General features: G+C 44.0%; 1 protein-coding gene across 1 annotated transcript in view; it reads right to left on the reverse strand.

Annotated features, from left to right (window-relative positions):
• LOC144773342 (amine oxidase [flavin-containing]-like) overlaps positions 1 to 21,814 on the reverse strand; it is a 313,689-nt gene that overhangs the window by 9,606 nt on the left and 282,269 nt on the right. Inside the window, exons 11-13 of the mRNA XM_078658307.1 lie at positions 18,974 to 19,031; positions 14,992 to 15,089; positions 301 to 412 (exon numbers count right to left, since the gene is read on the reverse strand). Of these exons, the coding sequence (XP_078514433.1) occupies positions 301 to 412; positions 14,992 to 15,089; positions 18,974 to 19,031 (268 nt within the window). The remainder of the gene's footprint in view (positions 1 to 300; positions 413 to 14,991; positions 15,090 to 18,973; positions 19,032 to 21,814) is intronic.

The raw sequence follows: 21,814 nt of genomic DNA on the forward strand, positions 1-21,814 counted from the left end.
AGTAGTAAGGCATACCCAAAGACAGGAGCCAGCGCTCACTTGTGTCCACATGAATCCTGAAATCATGAATCACTCATACACTTTATTAATAAAGTGTACAACGCTTTTCAACACACTGCTCTTTGGCCACCTTTGTCCCTCTCACTGTCTGGCTAACATCCCATTGTTTTCGAAGCGGTCCAGACCAAGTGCTAAGACACCGGTATGGATATGGACAGAACGTATTCTTCATATGAACAGACACACCACACTTTTTTACCATTTCTTGCACCTACAATTGTCTGTGAAGCTTGCTATTACCTCTCTGGACGCCCTCTCTCCAGCTTGGACTGCACCCTCCATGTACCCACTCCACTCGGTCGCCGTTTCCGTGCCTGCAAAGTAGATTCTACCAACTGGCTTACGAAGGACACTTAAAAATAAACAAAGAAAATGAACAGATAGATTAAGGCTCTTCTCTAATATCAAAATATATGGCGAGCTCATTCATTCGAATAACTTACAAGTTTATTTTCATAGTTACATCTATTTCTATGATCTGCACTACACTAGGACATTGCTTTTAATCAAGCCTTTTAAATATATAGTGTGGATTTATAGTATGTGTCCATCCATGGGGAAAGAAGTATTAGAACACATTATTATAAATTATCCTGTAGTCTCACTGGGCTGATCAAAGCCCTATATGCACCACCCTTAAATAATGCTTGGGGTGTGGAGGTCATGGTTTACAGCCCGTCTCATTCCTTGGTTTGAGGGGGGAAAGTGTCTAAGGCTGTTCTTTGCCGCAGGGCTAAGCAGGGTGACCATATAGCATGGGTGCAAAATCAGGACGGTAAGTGTTAAAATTCAGGATATAGGGTCAAAATTCAGTACAAAAATTCAGGACAGAATGTCAAAATTCAGGACAAAATCTTCGGGACAAAAGGTAAGTTGTACAGACACATAGTATAAAAGTAAGTAAATAGACAACCACTTAAGTACAAGTCAAAATAAGTTTATGTTAGGTTGAGACAATCATGCACTTCACGGTTTTTCGATATGCATGCAGCTTTGAGCAACTGCGCAGGGCTTTTGTGTGGAATTTCATATGATAATAATCTATTTATATGGTTACTGCACTGGGTTGTCCAGTCTGATATTTTGTTTATAATTCATGGTTCTGAGCAGGCATGTTTGGTGAGAGAAGTAGCCAGGAAGTTCTGCTTGGATAGACTTTAATATTTATTTATTTATTTATTTATTCAAGAGTTTTATATAGCGCTGGCTAGACCCTGAGGTATCAGAGCGCTTTACATGAGGTTCCACAAAAATTACATTACAAGATTACATCAATTCCAATTTACGTCAGATGCTAGACAAACAAATGCAAGAGCATATAAGACGAGATGATTGAAGTGTAGAGGGGAAGGGGGTAAGGGTAAAGGGATAGTAGGGAGATAAGGCAGAGAGATAAAAGGAAAGTCTGACCAAAGTCCGGCTGGGTAGGTGACGGTCGAGGGGAAGTCCCAAAACCCATCTCCTCTATAGCTATCAGGTAGCTCCATCGGGCATTGGCCAAATAGCTCTGTCTCAATGGGAAAAACAATTAAAGAAACATGGAGGGCTAAATAAATGGAGCGTAGAGGGGAGGGGGCATGGAAGGAGAGAAAGGGGGGGATGGGGGAAGAGACAACAGGGAGAGACGAAATGAAGTCTGTCTAACGGCCGACTGGGTAGGTGACGGCCAAGGAGGGAGTCCACGGCCCATCTCTCTATAGCTAAACCAGGTAGCTCCATCGGGCATTCGACAAAATAGTTCAGTCTCAATACATTGAGAGGAGAGAAGGAGAGACAAAAATAGAGGAAGGATGCGGGAAGAGACGACAAGAGAGACGAAAGGAAGTCTGGCTGAAGACCGACTGGGTAGGTGACGTCCAAGGAGGGAATCCCCGACCTGTATCCCCTATAGCTAAACCAGGTAGCTCCATCGGGCATCAGACAAAATAGCTAGATCTCAAATGACAAGGTAAAATTCACAGATAGACAGGGTGGGGACTAAGGACCAGGACAGGTGAAGGCAGAGGTCAGCAGCGGGAAACTGGAGAGGAGTAGAGCGAGGAGATAAACAGGGTGGGAACTAGGGCCAGGACAGGTGAAGGCAGAGGTCAATAGCAGGAAAGTGGAGAGGAGTAGATGGAAGAGGGGTAGGGGGAAGGTAGTTCGGCAGGAAGTTCCCATGGATCTGGTGGGCTATAGTTTCCAGAGGGAGGATTGCTGTAATGAACCCACTATAGGGAACACATTATGAGTGTTTCAGCAAGTGGAACTTAGAATATGGAATCTGACTTATGGTGGCTTCGCAGAGAGTGGCACTAGCTGACGGAAGTCACAAAGGGGAACTTAGAATATAGAATCTGACTTATGGTGGCTTCACAGAGAGTTGCACTACCTGACGGAAGTCACAAAGGTACTTTTCCCTGCAGCTTTCTTAAAGAAGGTACTATCAATACACTATTACATACTTTATTTCTGATGCCTTGCCTATATCTACTAACACAATATACATCTCAAGCAGAGCTAATGGCACTATGAGGCTCTCCCTAAAACCTTACACCTAAAACAAAACATGCAAACATTTACAATTACTAGTGTAACATTTAAGTAGCAGTTTAGTGTCATCAAAATGGCATATGCATGATGTATAGATCCCACACATAAGCACCCAGCAAATACAGATTTGTAACACATAGGCAAGGGAGTAGCCAGAAAATTACATACCTCCCACTTTGAACTAAAGCTCTTCTGGCACCAAGAAAGCAAAGTAATTCGTCACAACCCTCCCCAGAAGAGCTCTCTTGTCCAAAGAATTAGCCATTCATCTTTCCATCAAACCCCTGATATCCACCATTTTAAATGTACATTCTGTCATCTATTAATTCTTTCATCCATCACTCAGTCTTTCACCATTGATTCTATCCTTCTATCTGTGAGCCCATCCATATCCAAACCTTTTCAACCATTTGCAAACCAATCCATCATCTATCCTTCCATCCATCATTTCACTAATCCATCCCTCCATCCACCCTTTCACTCATCCATCCATCATCCATCCACCCTTGCACCCAATCCATCCTTTCGCTCATCCATCCACTTCTCCACCCATCCATCCATTCACTCATCCACCCAACCATTTACCCTTTCACCCAAGCCATCCTTTTCTCATCCATTCACTCTTCCACCCATCCATCCATTCATTTACCCATTCACCCATTCAGCCATCCTTTCACTTACTCATCCATTCACCAAGTCACTCATCCGTCCATCCATTCATCTTTTCATTCATCCATGCATCCTTTCTTCCAGCTCTCCACCCCCCTTTCACTCATGTATGCATTCTTTCACAACCATCTTTACATTCTTTTCACTAATCAATGCACCCATTCGCCCATCCATTCGTCCAATCATTCATCCATGCTTTCACTCATCCATCCATCCTCCCTTTCTCTCTCAATTCCCCTTTCACTTTGCCACCCATCCTTTTATCCACCCTTCATCCATCCACCCACTCATCCATTTACTCATCCACTCATGAATCCATCCATTGACCCTATCACTCATCCATCCTTTCACTCATCCATCTTTTCACTCATCCATCCTTTTGCCCATCTACCCTCCCTTTCACTCACTGGTCCATCCTTACATCCACCCTTTCACAAAATATATCAATCCATTCATTCACCCTTTCAATTATCAATTCAACAATCCATCTATCATTTATCTCATCCATCTACCCATTCACTCACCCATCATCCACTCTTTCACTCATCCATCCATCCTTTTACTGATCCGTCCACCCTTTTACCCATCCATCTACCCTTCCATCCATATATCCATCTATTTACCCTCATCCATCCTTCCACTCACGCATCCATCCATCCTTTCTCTCATTATCCATCCATTCACCCTTTCACTCATCCATTCATCCTTTCACTATTCCATCCAGCCATTTACCCATCCCTTCACTCATTCACCAACCCACCTTTAGACATTAATTATGAGCTGAGCCTTTGAAGAGGCCCATAATGGATGTTAGTTGAATAAAATAAATAAAAAAGCAGCAACTATGGCTTCGTTGTATATAATATTAAAAATGCTTCAGCTCTGAAATAATGAGACTGTGTAAGAACTATAACCTCTTCTTTTTAACTTCTTTCGCCAGCTTCTTTTCGTGAACTGACACATAGCAGCATGGGCATTTTTGTACATTTTGTTTTGTACATTTCTCTCCTCTAACCCTAACAGAATGCCCTGCCCTAGACCTTGGAAGGAGGAGGCCACCACATGCTATACCAGCTCAAACTGGCCCATTGTCATTCTGTATGTGACAATTGTTGGACTTGGCCCTTCTGGCAGGTTCACCCCTGAACTTTTTGCCTGGTATTATTAAATAATTATAGTGATTTCTGGTTTCTGCGCACTTTCACTGTGTCCCAGTGGAAAGTGCGTGAGCACTCTGAGTGCGTGTGCTGAGATAGGCCTGCCCTCCAATAGGAATGCATGGGGAATGTATGTGTCCCTGGTAGGTCCTGATGCGTGGGGCGAGTCTGGTATGTGCGGACTCGTGTGATTGAATGCTGCGCAATGATGCGTGCAGCGTGTTTGTGTCTAATATGGAAGTGCCACTTCTAGAAATGTGCGTGTCTGTGCAGGGTATGTGCTGGCTTGTGATTGGCTGGAGCTGGCTGGTGTGCCAGGCTCCATGGGTCTGCCCTGGTGGTGAGTGTTGAGATTAGCATGTGTGATGTGAGGGAGTGGTGCACCTGGGGCCTGAATAGGGCTGGGCTTTCCCCACACAATGCTGGCTCCGCCCCCTGTGGTGCGACTGATGACCCTAGCCTGCCTGGTGAATGGAAAGGGTGGCTGAGGAAAACAAAGTACTCCAAAATCAGCTGCGACTGGTTTATCCCCCCCACCCTGCACCCTGAGACAAAGGTTTTGACTGTATAAAAAGGGGCTGTGTCCCCTTACAAAATGTTCTTGTTCCCAACTCGAATCTACCAGGAGGGTGCTGCTGCTTGGGCCCAGGGGAAGGCTTGCCTCCCTGGGCCCTGCCCAGCCCCTGGATATCCAGGAGGCCTGGAAAGCTCTCTCCCTGTGGGGCTCCTCTGTCTTGCCTGGGGGGGACTGGAGGACTTTTTCTTTACTGGGAGCTGCCTGCTCCATTTCCCTGCCCCAGGACTCCTTGGACTCCCCACCTCGTTGAAGAGCGCCTTATTTGAATTTTGCAGCATGGAGCTGCTCTCTGACCTGCTCGTGATCCGAGATTCGCAGGAGCCTACCCTGCATGGTGCCCGATTCTCGTTATATTTTTATTTTCGGGTGCCACCCCGTTTATCTGCCCCTTAGCGAGTGCCCACCTCACTTCTGCCTTTTATTTTAGCACCGAGGGTGCCCACCCCTCATTTGCCGGTCTGAATCACCGCCGCGGCAAAAAGGAAGTCAGGCGGGACTTCCTGTTTGCGAGAGAAGTCCCGCCCGCTGCTGTGCCGTGATTGGCTGCCCGCCCGGCTGGAGAGAAGGAGCAGAGTCCTCCCGCGGCCCGGGGCTCCCGTGAGTCGGGGAGAGCCCCGGGGCCGCCCCACCCTGAGTCCCGGTCCCGAGATGGGGGACCGGGTGAACAGAGGCGCTGTCGGGCGGGGCTCCCAGGGATGGGGAGAGCCCCGCTACCGCCGCCCACAGGAGAGCGAGAGGCCCCAGCGAGGCCCCATTGCTTCTCGAGCCCACGAGGGGCTCAGGGGGCATTTCGCTTGAGCCCAGAAAGGCTCAAGGGCCATTGTAGTTGGAGCCGCAGAGGCTCAGGGGCATTGCTTGTTTTACGAGCCCCGAGAGGCTCTTGGCCCCATAATTTACTTCGAGTCCCCCATGATGGACTCCAGCAGCTTCGGGGGCATTTGTGTATTTCCGAGTCCCCAGAGGGGGGACTCCAACGTTGTGGGCCACATTGGTGAGGAGCCCTGAGAGGCTCCAAAGGGGGCAGTTTCTGTTCTAGAGCCCACAAGGCTCACGAGTGTTTTATGGCCAGATCCTGCAAAGGCTCCAACGTGTTGGCCCCATCAGTTCTTCAGCTGCCCAGCACTTAGTGGGCAGCTGCTACGTTTAGGCCCCCCTAACATTGCGACACAGGGCGTCCTAGCCCCAGAGGGGCTAGTTGGCCTGGGTATAGTTAGGAGTTCATGCTAATGTAATTTCTGCGAATTGTTCTCCTGTGCTGCACCTCTGAATGTGTTTTGATGCATCGTGTGCCTTGTTCTTACACCGTTGAATGTATGTTTATGCATCATGTGTTTTGTTTCCATGCCTATACCCCTACATGTATGGTGATACTTAGGTGGTTGTTTTCTCCTAATACAGGTGTTACTAGGAAGGTCCTGGTTCCCTGGGTGACCTTTTCCTAAGGTGGTTAGGGTGGCGTAGGTGGTACTTACCTGTGACCAGTGGTTACTGGTTGTGTGCTTTATGTTCTATTTTGTGCTACAGTGATTATTATTATATGTTCTATGTTCTAAAGGTGTTACTTCTAAAAGTGCATATTTCTGACAGTGGTCCATGTGGCCCTGTCTTGTACATATCCCCTGTAAATTCTGCCCGTGCCTGTTGGCACATTGTAAAGTGTGTGTTTTTATCTAATGTGTTTTGGTGTTATACAAAGGCTATTTTCATATATAACCTTGTGTGGATTTTCCTTTGTGGTGGGCCTTGGGTGTTGTTGCTGGGGGTGTGCGCGCAAACACTTAACTCACATTGCCTCCGAGTTTAGCCTTACTGCTCGAGTCACGTTACCAAGGGGGTGAGCAGGGGTTAGCTTGGTGTGTAACTCCCTTGCCCTGACGTAGGAATGGTGGTCTCTGACTGACTTTGGCGCAAGCCCTGGCCAGCCAGGGATCCCATTTCTAACAACAATCTTATAATATATACATATAAAATAAAAATTAAAATTAAAAAAAAGACAATCATCTGCCGGCATACAGAATGACAATGGGTGGGGTGGGGCTGATTTTTTTTTTTTTTATATATAAGTATTTTTATTAACATTTTCTTTAATACATTACTTGAGCACAGAGGAAGAATGCTTCTTGCAGGGGAACAGCTCTGCTCCCAGCAAGGCCCAAAATTATGGGCAAAAGACATCCATAAAAAAGATCCTCACGGACGAGGGACGTGAGGTCCGAATTATGGACGGTCTGTGAAATTTACGGATGGCTGGTCACTCTAGGACCAAGGGGGTCTAAAACTAAGCACTCCGGGCTTGATTATGAGTGCCGGGGTAAATTCTAATCCCTGTGCACCAGGATCGGAATTAAGAGTTGTGTGATAAATTCCAACCGGTCAAACCTAGTGCCTTCGTTAAGGGCATATTTGATCACATACAACAAAAATGTGCCTCAGACTTCCTGAACATGGAGAGTGCTTGAGTGTTGCTGTGCATCTCTATTACTATGCAGTGCTTAGACTCAGAATGAGCAATTATATTAAATAAAAGTGGTATTGTGACAGAAGATTTTGCAAGGAATTACATTGTTTCCATTTGAGGGCTGTTGTATGTGTAGCGATCAGATTGCATGTTTCATATAATCAGAAAGAAGTTTAAAGTTCTGCAAGAGAATGACACAAACAGTATTTTGAATTCTATAACCCTGTGTTTACAATTTGAAACCATGGTGTTTATAAATGTTTAAGATTTTTAAAAACATAATAGAAAATTTAGGCTCAGAATGGCCAACAAGGAGATGCAGAGGCATAGAATTTTCAAGGGGTTCACTGCGAGCTAACAGCTATCTCTCAGTATTTGTCATAGGTTGAAAGACCAATACACTGCAAGAACGAGAAGAAGAGGCAGAACCTTGCTCACTCCTGAGGCAAAATAGCCGGGAGCTTTTGTTTGCGAATATTTTAAAACTGTGTCACAATTACCTGTTCTTTTAAAAGCACGCCGCTCTTGGCATTCAGGAAACCTTTGGGAAACCTCGCGCTGCACAGCTGATTGAGCGCTGTCACCGCATTTCACCTTCCCTGATCCCTCTCGCCGCCATCGACCGCGAGACGCGAGGCCACGCCCACTCAAGGCCACGCCCCCGTACCTCGATCCCCTTGATAAACATGTGCTTACACCGGACACGCAGCGGACGGGTGCAGCGGGCGCGCCATCAGCGCGCCGAAGGCGCGCCAAAGGCAAGCCCGTCTGGGCCCGTCCGGGCCCAGACGGCCTCAGGCCTAGACACTATGTCCAACCCACAGAAACGTATCACTTACACCCGTGATACACTGCTGGCCCGGAACCCAATAAAACATCCCCAGTGCAAATACATCCTCAAGGAAGACACTCCCTTTTTAGGATGTAGCCTCTGTAACAAACCCGAGGAAACGGAATGGCACCAAGAACTTCGCCTTGGCCTTCTGAATTGCAGATCCTTAGTAAAGCACGCCCACGAAACCCACACCCTCGTCCAGGACCTGATGCTAGACGTTTTGTTTCTGACTGAAACATGGCTGACCCCGCACAGTGACTTTGACATGGTCAATGCAACACCCCCCGGCTACCAAATTTGCAGCCTGAATAGACCGATCGGGAGAGGTGGTGGCCTAGCCATACTCTACAAAAACCAGCTCAAGTGCAGAATGGAATGTGGAACCGTCAAAGACTGTGAAAACTGCAATTTCACTATTCAGATTTCTCCATCAATCTCTCTCTTGGGACTTTTAGTGTACCGGCCGCCAGGCTCACTGGGAGAATTCACCAGCACCCTGATGGATCACATCTCACTAAAAACTATCTCAGTCTCTAACTTCCTCCTCCTAGGAGACTTCAACCTGCACTTTCTGAACCCCGCGGACAATGCCGCAGCTAACTTACTTGCTGATCTCACCACAGCTGATCTCCATCTTCGAAATGCTAAAGCCACCCATGAGAAAGGTCCACTCCTGGATCCAATTTTCACCAACATTAATAACCTGAATACCCAGGATCCAACCCCTCTACCTTGGACAGACCATATGCTGATCCCTATGCACTGGTCACTTAAAACCACCACTGCACTCAAACAGAAAACAAGGATACGTACTAGACAGTGGCATAAGCTAGTACCAGAGAAATGGGAAGCTAAATTACGTGAAACCACGGGCCCTCTGTCCACGGATCCTAACACCGCTGACAGAGAATTCAATGACTGGCTAGCCCATCCCCTAGACTGTCTCATTCCTTTTACCAGCATTTTAAAACACGTTAAAAGAATTAATCCCGCTCCCTGGTACACACCCGCCCTCAAAGCCCTTAAGAAGGAGTGCAAAAAGTCAGAACGGTTGTGGAGGAAAAACAAGTCGACATCAGAGAAAAACGCTTATCAATCCTCCATGAAAGCGTATAAACGAGCCCTTCATGACGCAAAAGGTGCCTTTTACGAGGAAAAAATAAAAAGCTCCTCCTGCTCAGCCAAGGAGACCTTCTCCATCCTTAAAGAGCTCCTCCATGTCCCTGATCCCCCACAGAAACCAATGGACCCCAAAGCAGCGGAGGAAAAATGCGTCAATCTGGCCACCTTCTTTGACGAAAAAGTCAAAAAAATCCTCACCTCCCTTCCTGCCGCTAATCCTGACATCATAAAGAGAGCGCAGGAGTCATCGCCCCCACCCGACAAGCCTTATTTGGCGTCGCTCGGCCCAGTTACAGAAGAGGAAGTAATGGCGACACTCATCTCAATCAAGAGCGGAGCCCCTAGTGACCCAGTTCCCATTCGGTTCGTCAAAAACATCTCTCAGACCATAGTCCCCCAACTGACAGCCCTTATTAACATCTCGTTGGCACTAGGAGAAGTCCCTGCAAATTGGAAGGAGGCCGTCGTAAAAGGGCTTCTCAAAAAACCATCGCTAGATCCTGCAGACCTATCCAATTACAGACCTATCTCACTCCTTCCCTGGATAGGCAAGGTCGCGGAAAAACTTGCAAATAAAAAACTGTCACACTTCCTGGAGTCAAACCATCTCCTTAAGGACTCACAGACGGGCTTTAGACCAGGTCAGGGCACGGACACTGCCCTCTTAGCAGCAGTAGAAAAGACCAGGGAAATTATCGATACAGGAGGATCAGTGGCAGTGGTCCTCCTAGACCTGAGTGCGGCCTTTGACACGGTCAGTCACCAGGTCTTAATCCAACGTCTCGATAACATCGGAGTGAAAGACAGGGCGTTAAACTGGCTCTCGTCCTCTCCCGACGCTCCTTCCAAGTATGGGAAGGTGAAAGCCGCTCCCCCTCCATCCCCCTCCAGTGTGGTGTGCCACAGGGCTCATCCCTAAGCCCAACGTTGTTCAACGTGTATATGGCCCCACTGGAGGAACTGGTGTCACCCTTTGGAATCTCTATAGTTAGCTACGCCGACGACACACAGCTGGTGGTAACGCTCTCCCACCCCAAGCTAGAGCCCTCCAATCTCCACGACTGCCTCTCCAACGTACATCAGTGGATGAGTGACTCTGCCCTGAAATTAAACGGCTCCAAAACAGAAATCCTACTCCTAGGGCATAACGCCACGAACCTCCCCCCTAACATCTGGCCCGCCTGCATGGGTGAACCCCCCACCCCCAAGACGGAGGTCAAGAGTCTCGGAGTATGGCTGGAGACGGATATCACCTTCAGGGCACAGGCAAGAAAGACGGCCGGCGTTTGCTACGGACTACTTAGGTACTTCCTCTACTGCCTTTCCAGTCACGTCTTCTGCTGATCCAAGGCCTAATTTTATCCAGGCTGGATTACTGCAACGCCATTTACCTGGGGTCTCCAGAATCCACTCTCCAAACCCTGCAAAAAGCCCAAAATGCTGCAGCCCGACTCCTAACGAACACCCCGGCCAGAACATCTGCCAAGCCCGCACTGAGGATGTTGCATTGGCTCCCTATTAGGGAAAGGGTAGCTTTCAAGGCCCTCTGCCTGGCCCACAAGGTACTGCACAATACTGGCCCCCCAATCCTTAATAATTGGATCACACCTTATAGACCCACGAGAGCGCTTTGTTCCGAACATGGAAACTTCATCACGATCCCCAAGGTGAAGAAGGCCCGGATAGGTGGCCGTCGCTTTTCGGTCAATACGGGTAAAAAATGGAACACACTCCCCCTGAGCCTCAGAACAGAACCAAACCTCCTACGGTTCAGGAAGGCCCTCAAAACCCTTCTCTTCCCCTGAGCCAGTATCACTCCCGACTTTCTCCTCCTTGTGAGTCAGAGGTTCAGCGCTGGGATACCCTCCGGGTGACTACGCGCTCTTGAAAACTCCTAAATAAAATAAAATAAATAAATAAATAACGTTTGCCCATGTTTAAGACTCCCAGCATGGTGAGATGTTGTACTGGGTCTAATAGCTATAGATGATGTAATTTTTTAAATAATTTTACTGTTTATCGCTGGGGATCCTATTACAAGCTGTGGGCGAAAAGGGTCAGTATTTCCTACCCTCCCCCTCACGGTACCTAAATATTGGCATCAGTAACTCAGGGGAAGGGGGCAGAAATGCTCTCCATTCCAAGTTTTTATGAAAACCATGTAAGATCTGTGTGGTTTTGCAGTGTAGTCTTTGCCTACATGAAATACTCTTGAGCAGTGCACTGCAGTTATTGCAGCTCCCGCAATCCATAAAGAAGTGTATCATCAGTTACCGTCTCTTTCACAATTAAAATGGGACATGTAATGATGATTCAAGAGTCTAGAAGACACCAGTTTTAAGGTGTACATGGAACCTGGATGGGTATCCAAATCCTTAAACATGTTAGGCTCTAAACTGAAATCTCCACAGGGTTGCTGTGTTGTGTGGCAAACTAGGCAGCTATAGAACATAGTCACAAACACAAGCACAGTATAAAAGGGCGGCGCTTAACATATCTTGACAAGTCAATTGAGCAAATCAGTCAGGACTTTTAGAGGGAGGTATTTTATATAACCTGATGATTAAAGTCCAGGGGTACAGAGAAAGCCCTTGACTTTGGATGGACAACCAAGATGGCGGCAGGCAGAGAGTTCATGTTGGATGGAGGAGGGTGTCCGGATCACAGCTCATGCAGTAAACTAAGAGAACCAGTCACAGTCGTTGGTGATTAAGACACACTTAAGCAATAATTATTAGAGCACAATTGACAGTCTGGAATAAGATGGTACCTGTAGTGGCCTTCATTTTTGCCTTTAAATAAGCCACAAAGAATTCTTCTGTTCGGAACACATTGTGCATTGTCCGGGCAAATGAGTTATGGCTTTAGTCGGACTGGTAGTTTCATTGGGGATCTTCAGCCAAGCAAGATGCAGGAGCGTGGCAGTTTTTCACCAAAAATCATAATTAATGGTGTCCAACACCCGAGGGCACACCAGGAAGACCGCCTCCTTGCCCCATAGAACAACGGTGGACCTCTTGGCTAGATGGAAGATTTCTGAACTTCTTCCAAGCTCCTTCGGCAGAGTGCAGGCTCGTAGAAAAGACTTCTGCTAGTATCACATCGACTCACAGGTTTTTAGAGGCCTTCCTAGAGGTGGCTTCAGGAGCCCAGCTGTGAAGACTCATTTCAGTGCTCAGACATCAAAAGAAAAAATATATGATTTCTTTTCCCGGCCGGGAGCGATGAGAGGGTTGTTGCTGCAGTAAACAGCTCAAAGGCAAAAAACTGAGATACTAAGAAGCTAATATCCTGCTTGACAAGGATGGGAAGGTAGACCAGACTCTGTTACAGGTAAAAGAGCTACAAACTTCCATTTACGCTATAACTAAAGACTGTGATACACCTGCCACATTTGATGCACCAAGAATCTCTCAAATGCGTACAATCTATATAGCTCCTTGCAATGACACATATTTCTCACATCGCAAAATCACAGACAATTACTAATTTAACAATAGATGTTGACACACATGAATTGGAGAAGTAACCCACTCACGGGGAGGTATGTTTTTCAGGGCTTCACCAAATGACTTATCCTCTGTAAGCCTTTCAAGGAAATTGGGTTTATGCCTAAGCATCTTAATAAATACTTGCAAAAATCCTACAATTCTGGCATTTGATGCGCAAATCTGAAAGAAAGGTTGTGGTTCTAATTCACACATGGCCAAAGGCAAGTTAAAAGGCCTGGAAGCACCAGAGACTTTTTTCGACACTGAGTATTCAGATGGCAATTCAGACTCATAGTCTAATGTGGATACAGATTGGGGAGAAGTACAGAGAAAATGGAAAAAGAGATCCAGATTCCTCCTGGAAGTTACAAGGAGGAACAACAGTTGCAGCTTCAATGGGATCTCCCCACAAGCCGTTTAACCAATGTGACTATTCTCCACCAAGCAACAAACTTCTGATCACCATGTTTTGACCAGGAAGACAAATTTAGATACTGCCAGTCAGCTGAGGAAAGATCAACATCCGATGCTGTCATCTATAGATAACTTATTATGTGTACATAGAGACGAGTACAAGAACGATTGTCAGTATTACACACTTCTCATGTTAAATCACAGATTGGTATCTGCAAACTGTCTAAACAAACCTGCTCTCTCAGAAGCAGAATTTCAGAAGTAGAACAGCACACCTAAAATTTGGAGGATATAATGCAGACTATGTAAAAACAAGCTGAAGAACAAAGACAAAGAACTAAAGCCTTCAACTGGAAAGTAGAACATCTTGAAAATCCTATGCACGGGAATAATTTGCAGGTAATAGGTACCCCTGCAGGGGCAGAAGGTGATAATCCTAGCACTTATTTCAACACACTTTTCCAAATTTATCGGACAGCGATTTTGATTGTCAAATTCATAGATTCTATAGATTGCATTTCTAAATGGTAAAGTAGCAAAGTAGGATAATTCTCCTCAAGTCAATCTGATGTAAGTAGAAGATGTTATTTTCATACCTCTGTAGAATCATACAGTGCCCCCTGATAAAACAGGAAAGGCCAGTGAACTTATGCTCTGATTTTTTATATGGAACTGCTGAACGCTGATGGAAACCAATCTCTACCTTGATACAATCATTTATACCCGACTATGGACTATATTTGTGATAAATAAGTGTTGTTCAGTCTGTCAGGACTCTCTGCACCATCCACTTCGCATTGTAAGATTTCCAGTCTGGGTATAGTTGAACCTTGGTATGCTTTGCGCTGCATCTCTTCACTTAGGAATTCTGAATGCCATTATTATGGGAATTATGATTATGAATATTATTTACTACTTTTTACATCGAATTTATGGATGCAGTTGCTCCTGATTCTAATGTGAGAGTGATTTATTAATGCATCATCTGTCTTTTAAAGGATCGTATATCTCATAATAGGAAATAGGCATCATGGAATTGTACTTTTGGCTGCTATATTTTATTTACAATTTATGATATATATTCTGTTTTTATAATCTTTTCCAAACAAAAATAAAAAATAAATAAAGTCTAGCCAGGGGTACAACAGCTTGTGGAAAGCAGGCAACTGCACTGAACAAAGTATGTGTCTGAACAACTGACTCAATTCTGGATAAATGGTAATGTGCAGAATTGAAAAGTTTGATGACAGTGGTAATGAATTGCTTCATCACTCAAAGATGATATCCAGTGTGTACAGGGGATCTGTCAGTAGGGGTTTGGATTGCAATTGTGGTTCCTTCTACACTGGTGTTATTTTGTTCTGCATTAGAATGGTGCCTTTGAAATGAAGAGTTCAGTTGGGGCCGCCTTGCTGGCTGGTGTGTAGCTGATGGCCCGCTGTGCTCGCTTTTGAGAATAAAGCTTTCCTACTTAATTCTGGAGTTGCTGTCTTCTTTTCTGGATAGGACAGACTGACATAATACATTTTTGTTATGTTAATACTTAAAGCAGCACTGTCAATTGATGTTATACATCATACAAGCTGCTGCTAGTCTTGCATTGAGCTTCACCATAACTTATTCCCCAACAAAAACTAAGGCATTTCACAATACAATTAAAAGAAATGACAATATACCTGCCATATTGAGTCATGATTCCAGGTGGGAAGTAGGATGTGTAACACCCACCGGAGTATTCCTCCTCACACCAGTTCTTTTCTTCATAATGGATCGGCTGAAAAAGAAGCAGCGTATAGTACACTTTCAGTCTTCATTTCTCCTATATGGGATTACATGTAATTTTTCTGTTGTTATGCAGACCACCATTTTTCAGAACTCTTGGGTAGAAGACAACAACTGCCGCCTGCCAGAAACATTTATCCTCATAGTTAGCATGTCAGTCAATGGGGTCAATGTGCTTCAAATGTTTTGTTCTTGATCTATCAACATTTCTGAAGAGTATATTTACTAAAGGACTTTGCACATGTAAATATTATTTTTACTTGCGCAAACTACGAAAAACATACACACAATTGGTTATTTTACATGCTATAGAAGAATTGTCAATGAGAGCTGTCAGTATGCCAAGTGCAGCCCATGTCTGAATGCAGGAGTATGACGATGGTGTTTGGTCATGGTGTTTGCTTCTTCGTCACAATTTATCAATCCTTCTTTTGCTAAAAGAGCTGCCCCATTTGGAGATGTAATTGGGCAACACACGGATGTGCTTAATAGAGTCATATCATAAAGTCTTGTAAAGCACACCCACAAATAGATTTTGCATTACTTTATTTTTAAAGATCGGTCCCAAAATATTTTAAAGAGTAATGCTGGATAAAGAGTATTAGATGAGTATTTGTGTAGATGAGGATGGTCAAGATGAAAGTTGAAAGGAATAGTAGAGAAGAGTTAAGACGGATAGGTGGATAAAGGAGTTGATAAAGTTAAAGAGAAACATAGACAGTGTGGTTGCACGGGGTTTAGGAAGGAGAAGCATCTACATACACATCAGGCCAGAAATATTCCATGGTTTTGTGAGAATAAAAGCTACATAAATTGTCCAATATGTGTAGTGAATAGAATATTATTAGCAATTCAAATTGTATGTAAAATGGATGGAGTTGCATTGATGTTGTTAAAAATATATTCTAAATGGTGGTTAAAAGTATTAGTCCACATAGAATATATTATTGCAAAACGTGACACAACTAGTGTTTTATCATTTTGAAGATTTATAAAATTCTCTAACATCAAGAAAGGATTGTCTGACACTAAACCTGATTACTGTGCCTTGACACAGGGTTGGAGATTAACATTTAATAAAGTTCATGAATAGCTGGGTCTGCAATTTTTTATACACAGAATTGAGAATAACAAAATCTAATATGCATGGGAAGGGAGTTCAACATGGTTAGGACCAAATACAAATCTGGCCCTGTAAATGGGAGGTGATGTAAGAAAGCATAGTTGAAAAGACCTTAGTTTAGTAAGATTGGGAAAGATCTGCACAAAAAGATGGGCTAATGCCTCATACAGATTTGTAAGCACTGCATGTAACAAACCAACACCACTCCCTTTGGGGTTAAAGGCCAGTGCAAGGTCATCAGATTTTCAGGCTATCTGTAAGTTACATTAATGGCAACAAATGCAAAGGGAGGGCGGAGCTGCATGATAGATTCCTCCCAGTTACATGCCGACAAAAATCTAAACTATCTGAGTTAATTGTTTGCTCGAAGGAGAACTTTCAAATGTAGGTGTCTCATTACTTCTGATTTTAGATGTGGAAGATTCCTATAAATAATTATGACAAACCCTCACCCACCAACCAAGATGGCATGCTTCATTATTGGGTTGTCACCTTCGAAGACACATTGTTTAGGGAAACATCCTTTACAACGCAACTTTTACCACGCAGTGCCTTTATGACGCAACTTTTACAACGCAAACCATTACAACGCATTGCGCTGGCGGGCGCTCTAGGATAGGGAATAAGTTTAATTTACTGTCCAACACCTTCCCTAGTGTCCACGGGAACTGGAGTTGGAATAGTAAATTAAACTATTCACTATCCAGCACCCCAAAGCGCTATCCGTTGTAAAGGTATGCGATGTAAAAACCGCGTTGTAAAGGCATGCGATGTAAAAGTATGCGTTGTAACGTCATACATCCCATTGTTTAGGCTAATGGTTGGCAATAATATTTGAAGACTTTGCAACTGCATATGAAGCCTAATGTCTTCCTTCCATGGGACAATAAGTATCCATATTTAGGAAACTCAAAGCGAAAAATAATGCATCCATAGCAAGCATGGCGTGTACTAGGCACTATTGTGGGAGTGTGCATGGATGTATGAGTTGTTTAAATCAACAGAATTCGAGATCCTGAAGAATACCATGGAACTCCCACATGGGCCTTGGAGAGACTGAAACATGTTAATCTAAGATGAGCTAAAATTATCCAAATTATTGCAATACTTAGTTTTTAATATCCTTCCAATCAGCACACAATACATTCAGATTTACAGTCCATTGAAAGGGTTTTTAGTATTCTATAATCCCTCACCTCACTAAGGAGGCTTGATTACAATTCTTTAAAAATGTCGGAAATCATATCCAGACTATTATAGCCTGATTTTGTTTCGGTTTATTTAGGGGTGTGATACTTAAAAAAAAATATTTGTCGTGTAAACTTCACTTAATTTTGCAAATATTTTAATGCTGCTACTATAATATTACCAATAGGCCACAAACTTCTCATGTCACAGTCAGTACTTTCACCCTGTTGTTACAGTGATCCATGATAAAAAAGATGGCCAATATCACCCCTTTTTAAAGTTGACAGGAAAAAAAGTTTAAAGTTTGATAGAGAGACAAAATGGTACATTTATTTATAGTGCCAAGTGCCACTTGAAATAAAATATTGCCAGTTTGCATGGAAAAACTAGAGCATTGCCCTAACACAGGAAAAGAGGGAAACGCCATAAACTATTTGTGGTGTAATAACTGCTATAAGCCTCCCGCGGTGGGAGGCTTTCCGACCAACACGGTTGGTTTGCGGTCCGACCAACGAATTATAATATCGGCGGTCAGAGTGTGAACCGGTTTGTCATTCCGACATGGTTACAGCCGGCTCTCGGAGTTTTCAGGCCGGTCAGAACTACACCGTAATCCCCTATGGACAGTGTTTCTGCCGTTGGGATTACGATGTCAGTTCCTCACAGCCTTTCCATGCCGGCCTTTCCAACATGGAAAGGCTGTCAGAAAGCAACTTTGGGGGGCCCCTAGCAGGACCCCTTGCCTCCGGAGCATCGTAATAAGGCGGTCGGAACTGCTGTCCAGATGCCGGTCGGTTCCAAGTCTGAGACGGTGTCGGTCGGAGGCAACTCTGACCAACATCGTAATAAGCCTTCAAGTGTACATGTATGTGTATTTTATTGGAGAATTTGAGGAGGATGAGGTAGAGAAGTAGATGGAAAAGGGGACTTGTTCATTAATGTTATGAGGACAGAAGGCATGTAATATCTCAGATATGATAGGAATATAGAATGTTTGGTATATGTATGGAATACAAGATTGAATGTGGTGGATTCTGTGATGCCATGAAAGAGGATGTTGGGGAGTCAATGATGGGTTGGCAAGTATTCTTGTGCACAAACTTGCTTAAGAAATGTATGCCATTGAGGACCATTCAACATTGTGATTAATTGATTAAATTTACTCTAACATTCTAGATATTTCCTTCAGTAATTATCTATCACAAAACTCCAAATAGTCCCTCTTTTTGTTAACAAAAACTAGTTGTAAGAGGGCAACTATCAGAAACACTTTGGTGTTTTTATGGCATAAAATAAATTGCTACTAAAGGCACTACACGATATGCTGTTCATGACTTCATTATTTATATGGCGCTTAATTACATGTGGCAGGGGATACAATATCTTCAATATGCTGCCAATTCCTTATCTTCAACATGTTTCTGGTTCCTTCCTAGAAGGCTCAAGGATGGCAAAACATGAGTGCTGTAGCCATTTTAAGCTACCGTTAGACAATGAAAGGTGATCATCATTCAACACTGTCTGGAGATGTAGAACAGCTTCCAAAATACTCAATGTGCCCTTACGTGTAAAGCTTCTTGGCATCCTAAAACCTTTGCATAGAGCTCACAGATTCGTCTTTTCCTGTTAAAAAAGCCACAAATAAAAAATAAAACATTGTGTGTGTTAATATTCCATTTGCAAAGAGGGCTCTGATGAGACTTCAAAAGCAAATCACAACTTATTTTTAAGAACGCCTTAATCTTCACAATTTTTCCAGATTACATTCATACAAAATAAAGTAAAAGAATAACACATATGTGCATTCCAGGTGGTGATTAATAGAAGGTTCATACTTTATGTACATTGAGGGCCTGATTTTGAGTTGCCTTTTACTTCTGATGGGGAGTGAACTCCTATTACTGGTCCTATCAGAAGTACAAGGTTGGAGGTAAATCTGCAGACCGAAAGACTTTCACCCAGAGACATCAGCGACTGAAAGCAGCTGAAATATCAATGAGATATTTCATGGGAAAATTAGGCATTATTGGAGAATCAGGACAGGAATGACTTATTCCCTCTGCAATTATTCTTATCCCAGAGGACATTCAGGGTCCAACTTACTGGAACTCCTGATACAGGTAACACAGAGGGTACAGTTATTGAGTGGGTTACCAGGCACCTCATAATGAGGCTTAGTTTTTATGAATAGAAGAATCCTAGTGGAAATAGTATTTTGCATCATGAAATCTGTGAGAGCAGAGGTGCAACAAAACCATGGCCAAATGAAGAAATATTTTATGAAGCACATAAACTATGGGGCTTATTATCAAGGACGGCGATAAAAATGATCGCCGGTTTAGCGGCAGAAAACTGCCACTAAAGCGGCGATAATAGGCTTGATAATATGCCCTGGAGAATTCCAATAGAAGTCCATGTTCTGGTGTGAACATGGGCTTCTATTGGAATTCTCCAAGGCATATTATCAAGCCCATTATCGCCGCTTTAGCAGCAGTTTTCTGCCGCTAAACCAGTGATAATTTTAACGCCGTCCTTGATAATATGCCCCTATGTACTTTAGCCCATAGACTTTGATGAGCAGCATATCACAGAAAGCAGAGGCCATACAGACAGTTTGGGCTTTCAGGTTATCTGTGGGACCACACAGGCACATTCAGGCCATTCACAGATTGATCGTGAAGGGCCATGGCAAAAGGATCACCTAAAGCACCATCAGGAATTCATGGAGGAAAAGCATACAGTGCAGAAGAGATGGGTGGCATACAGAGAAAAAGTCCTATGTAAACAAGGTGTAAACACCAGCACAACAGTTTTGGAGTACGAAGAGGATAAGCTTATTTGGCCTTGCATGGAGGACGTACCCATGAATCTATCTTTCTATGGAATGGTTAGATAACGACTTACAAGTCATGCCCTACCTTTCCAATCCAAATTGACCCATTCAGTATCCTATCTTGCTAAACTGCCACTTCATGCAGAAGGATTTGCTGGTTTTCTTCCCAGGCATCTAGTCTATACGATCTGCATAGTTTGATTACTGGACACTGACATACACACATTCCAAAACCTCAGCTCCCTTCTGTAGTGTATGGGCCTGATTCACAAAGGTAACTTACACTTTTGAGTAAGTTATACTTTTTAGTTGTACCCTTGAATTTACTACTTTTTGGCGAGTATAAATTGACTACAGGGTGTAACTTGCATATTCCCACCCATCATGAAGGAGGTGGAGCCAAATTTAAGAGTGTAAGTGTTAGACCTGTCAGCCTTAGGTTGGTATTCCCCAAAACGTTTGCCTTCCTCCTCCATTTTTGCTGATCTTGCTTTTACTGGCCATAGGACTCTGTGCACTTTACTACTGCTAATCAGTGCTAACGTGCATGTGTTCCCTCCTTAAAGCATGGTAAAATTGGCTTATATACAATTGCCATATGTAATTTACTTGTAAATTCCTAGTAAAGTGGCACTACATGTGCCCAGAGGCTGCAAATTAAATGCTACCAGTGGGCCTGCAGCACTGATTAAGCCACCTACTTAAGTAACCCCTTAATACGTCTCAGGCCTGCCACTGCAGCATGTGTGTGCAGTTTAAACTGCCATTTTGACCTGGCAAAGTAAACCTTTTGCCAGGGCAAACCTTCCTTTTTAATACTATTAGTCACCCCTAGGGGAGGACCTGGATAGCCCGGAGGGCAGGGTGCAAACTATGTACAAAATAGGACATGTGCTTTTAAGTTGTACATATTCTGGTAGTGAAAAACTCTTACATTAGTTTCTCACTACTGAAAGACCCCCCTCTCCCATAGGATAACATAGGAATGAACTAATTACATTTTATACGTTTAATTGCCAAATGGGATTAGGTAATCAGATCATTTTGGTTTCTCTGGAATCCTAAGTTAAAATCCCAACTCATGGTGAAGTTGGAATTTTAATTACAGGTTTGAAAATGGCACTTTTAGAAAGTTGGCATTTTCCTGCCTTGGCCATTTAATGCCAATGGCCTGCCTCTGGTCACATAAGTGGGTGTTGCTGACAGCTGGGCTTTGTGTATTCTTCCTAGACAGCCACACACAATAGGGAGCTTAGATGTACCTGGACGGCCCCAATTACACCTGAATAGGCTGTGTCCTGCTCCCACATAAAGGGCTGCATAACCCCTGAAGTTAGTCTGGAGCCAGGACAGGGAAGGCAGGATGCCTGGGGACTTCAACGGGAAATCGCTAGTAGCTTCTCCCTCTCTTTAAAGGCACAAATGGGTATAAATACTGGACCTCAGACACCACCACTTCAGTATACGTCAACACATGTGGATACTCAGCCAGGAAGAAGGACTGCTGTGCTGCTGAAGGACTGCCATTCTGCGGGACTGTTGCTTTGTTGTACTGCTGCTTTGCTGACCTCCT

The sequence above is a fragment of the Lissotriton helveticus genome, chromosome 8 (genome assembly GCF_964261635.1).
Source record: "Lissotriton helveticus chromosome 8, aLisHel1.1, whole genome shotgun sequence".
In the NCBI taxonomy this organism is placed as follows: domain Eukaryota; kingdom Metazoa; phylum Chordata; class Amphibia; order Caudata; family Salamandridae; genus Lissotriton; species Lissotriton helveticus.